The 3631-nt window shown below is 25.2% G+C and overlaps 1 protein-coding gene across 1 annotated transcript in view; it reads left to right on the top strand.

Annotated features, from left to right (window-relative positions):
* LOC106679896 (RYamide receptor) overlaps positions 1–1417 on the top strand; it is a 126162-nt gene extending 124745 nt beyond the window's left edge. Inside the window, exon 9 of the mRNA XM_014419287.3 lies at positions 1259–1417. Coding sequence (XP_014274773.1) covers positions 1259–1350 — 92 coding nt within the window. The 3' untranslated portion in view covers positions 1351–1417. The remainder of the gene's footprint in view (positions 1–1258) is intronic.
* The last annotated feature ends 2214 nt before the right edge of the window (positions 1418–3631 follow it).

The following is a 3631-nucleotide window of genomic DNA, read 5'->3' on the forward strand; positions in this document are numbered from 1 at the left end:
ATTTGACCATTTGTCTAGGAAGTGTTGAAATAGTCAGAATTGACGAGCGGTTTCTGTATTTTGAGTCTTGTATGATTTTAAAATTTAATTACTAATTCTACTGTTTTATTATTGTTCCTGAAGGTTGTTAATATATCAGGGTTTATTCAAAACTATTGAGGTGTGTTGGTTTATAACCATTCCTAAAAGATATAGCTAATTGTCATATTGATATTACGATACTGGCATTTAGAATATTTTTGTAGGAGTAACCCTCATTTGGTTAGAAAAAATAAATAGTTTTTTTATATTAAATTCCTTTTTTTCCTTTTTCTTTTTTTTAAACGGGTTGTGTTAATAAATTACATATCGTAGGTTTTGAGAAAGATTTATATATTTTGACCAAGATGTAATTCAAGAAAAAAAAAACTATAAGTTGGTAAAGGTGAATGAAAATTGGCTTCTAAACGGGCAAAGCGGATTAAGTTTAAATAATTTAGAAAGGATAACTTTCCCCCTTAATATAGATACTTGTATTACCAACTAAAATTATCAAAAATGTTCCAACTATTATAAGTAAAGATTAATCTTTATAATAAATTGTGTAATATAATAGTGTTTTCTGATTTTTCTCCTTCTGGGTAAGTTAGCTCCCTTTGTAGGTCAAAGTTTTCATTTTTTATGAATAATAAATCTTCACCTCGACGTTTTGGACAGTCCATCTTCAGATCATTTCTCTTAAAATGGTCAAAAGTTTTATTTATAATTTATCCATTTCTCACATGTATATAATTTATTACATTTAAAATTTATTAATTTTATTTAAAAATAGACTAAATTCATTTTATTTGTATTGCAGTATTTTATTATAGAGAATATTTCATACTTTTATCATCATAGTTATTTTTTTCTTTTCGTTCTTATTTTTTTTCCTTCTATAATATATTTGTTTAATAGTCACTTTTTAAACATTTTTTTTTACACAATTTCTATTTGAAATTTTAATTTATTTCGTGATTAAAATATATTCACTATAATTATATTATTGCTGGACTAGAAGGAAAAAAAAATCAGAAAACATCATAAAATGATGCAATCAATAAAGAAAATTACTTAATGGTTTAGTAAGTTGAAAATAGAAAAAGTTTAGATAAATGGAATTAAAATACATTATTATTTAATATTTCAGTAAATTATCCTATATGTCGTACATATAATTAATTGAAAGTTATTTTGGTTTCATATTTATATTATTATATTTTGTATGTGTTATTTTCAGAATCTGTGAGATCATCTAAATACCTAAAGAAAGACTCATCAGAGAACAACATCGAGTTAATGGATCATAAGAGTCAAGGGCATTTTGTTTAGCTTCTTCAAGTTCTTCAATAATATTTATTTGTTCAAGCAATATGTAATTTTTCTGTAAAAAAGATGATATTATATTTTTTTACTCGACTTTTCAATTCAATAACTCATGCTTCCTTCATCTTAGTCATCGATTTCGGTCTAATTTGCAGTTTCTATGTGCATGCCTTAAACATGTTATATTTAAAATAGAAAAAAATATTAATTAATTCAAATTTAAAGAGTATAGACATATACAAAACCGAATCCAGGCGCTGAGTAATAAATTAAGATTGTTTTAAAAATTACGAAAAAATTTGAGATTTACTGGTGATGAAATATTAATATTTCAAATGAATTTTTTACATATTTTCTTCAATGGTAAAAAAATTCAAGTGAAAACATGAAGAAATAAAACCATTGTCTAACCCAACTCCCACATAACCTCAATCGATTTTTATCTACAGTTTTTTTTTTTCAACATATTGACTTTAGTTTGGATTTTTTTCTTAAATATAGAGCCTTATAAAGAGTTTATTTTATTTATTTATTCAGTTTTATTTATACTTATGATTTATTTACGTTTATTCCTTTATTTATCTATGCTTATTGTTTTATTCAAGTATATTATTTATTTCATTTATCTTTATGAGTTTCATTTATTTATTTATTTATACTTATATTTATGCGTATTATTTATTTTTTTTTATGGATATTATTCAGTTTATTTATTTTTTATGAGTTTCTTTTATTTCTTTATTACCTATTCTTTATTTGTAAATTACCTGAACCTTTAGTTAACAATACTATCACTTGAGTTTATCCCCAGTAGATGGAATCCGCAAATATCTATGAGGAGGCTTTTGAATTCTATATTAAAGATAGTAAAAGAGCCATTGTTCGTTTGAGTAAAGGAGACATGCCTGGTTTTCGGAATTTTGAAAGACATGTGGAGGAGTCAAAGGAGTTGAATTTCATTGAAAATCTTCGAATTTATTGATAGAAAATAATTCCCAGGGGGCCAGACAATGCAGTTAGAGGCAGAAAAGTTTTAAGGCATAATTTTTAATACAATATTAAATTGTTCATTGTTATTTTTTTAATTAGGAAACAAAATTAATTACAATGAAGGTAAGTGAAGTTAGTTAATAGTTAAGGTATTTTCGCAACACTGATAAACGTTTATTTTTTTTTATATATAAATAATTGACCATATAATTTAAAATATGCAAATGGTCAGGGTTGCGGTCAAAAAGAACAGAAATAGTTTTTAACTATTTATTATCCGGAATTTCGACCCACTCAGTAGGGCTTCTTCAGGGATGTTCAAGATGATAGCCAAACAAACTTTTGACTTTAGCTATCATCTTGAAATGATAAAGCCTAATAAATAAACGGAGTGGGGCAAAATGTCGGATAATAAATGGTTGAAAACTATTTATGTTCTTTTTGACCGCTACCATCTTCTTCGTAGTTTATTTTTTGTTTTTGTTAGTTTAATTATTGGTGTTCAGTGTTATCTTTAAAACGTCTTGTTAATATAATATACTATAGTAAAAATTAAACCTACACTTAGTACAAGAGCCCAAGAGGAGAAAAAAGTCAGTTATTTATCCCAATTTTTGATTACTTTAATGAACACTATGTATAATTAATAGTCAAAATTGGTGAGTCTGCCAAGTATAGGTAGGGGAAATAAAAAATGGCAGTTTTTTAGAAACGTTAAAAATAATTAATTTTTCATTCGGAGAGCTATATCGTTAAGACTACCAATAACAATCGAAAATCTAAGAGAACATCATTTAATGTAGGGTAATTTTGTTAAACTGTAAGCTCTAATAGAGTTTAACAATGTTATTATTTCCATATTCATTAATTATCTAATACATTTTTGTAATTCTTCTTACTTATTCCTTTCACTTTGCATATTTATTCTATTTTATATAAACTTTCACATTTTTAAGATCATTTTTAGCCATAATTCAGTTTACTTTTATTTTATGTTATGTATTATCTTACTTTGTTACATTATTTTAGTAAGGATCTTTTTTATTCCAGATGATTTTATAAAAATGTTGTACAGAATGTATTGTAAATCAGTAGTTAGTGAATTTATTTTTAAAAACCTATATCTCAAAAACCATTTGACGTACATATGTCTATTAGCACTCGAATTAAAGCTAGTTTAATGGGCTATAGAGTGATTTAAAAAGTTTATCTTAACGTGCAAATATTGTCAGTCCATTCTTACGATTAGACATATTTTCGAAGAGTGTACTCACTATTTGCCAACAATGAACAGGAT

This window comes from Halyomorpha halys, unplaced genomic scaffold, assembly GCF_000696795.3.
Source record: "Halyomorpha halys isolate HHAL.00 unplaced genomic scaffold, Hhal_1.1 Scaffold230.1, whole genome shotgun sequence".
Lineage (NCBI taxonomy): Eukaryota > Metazoa > Arthropoda > Insecta > Hemiptera > Pentatomidae > Halyomorpha > Halyomorpha halys.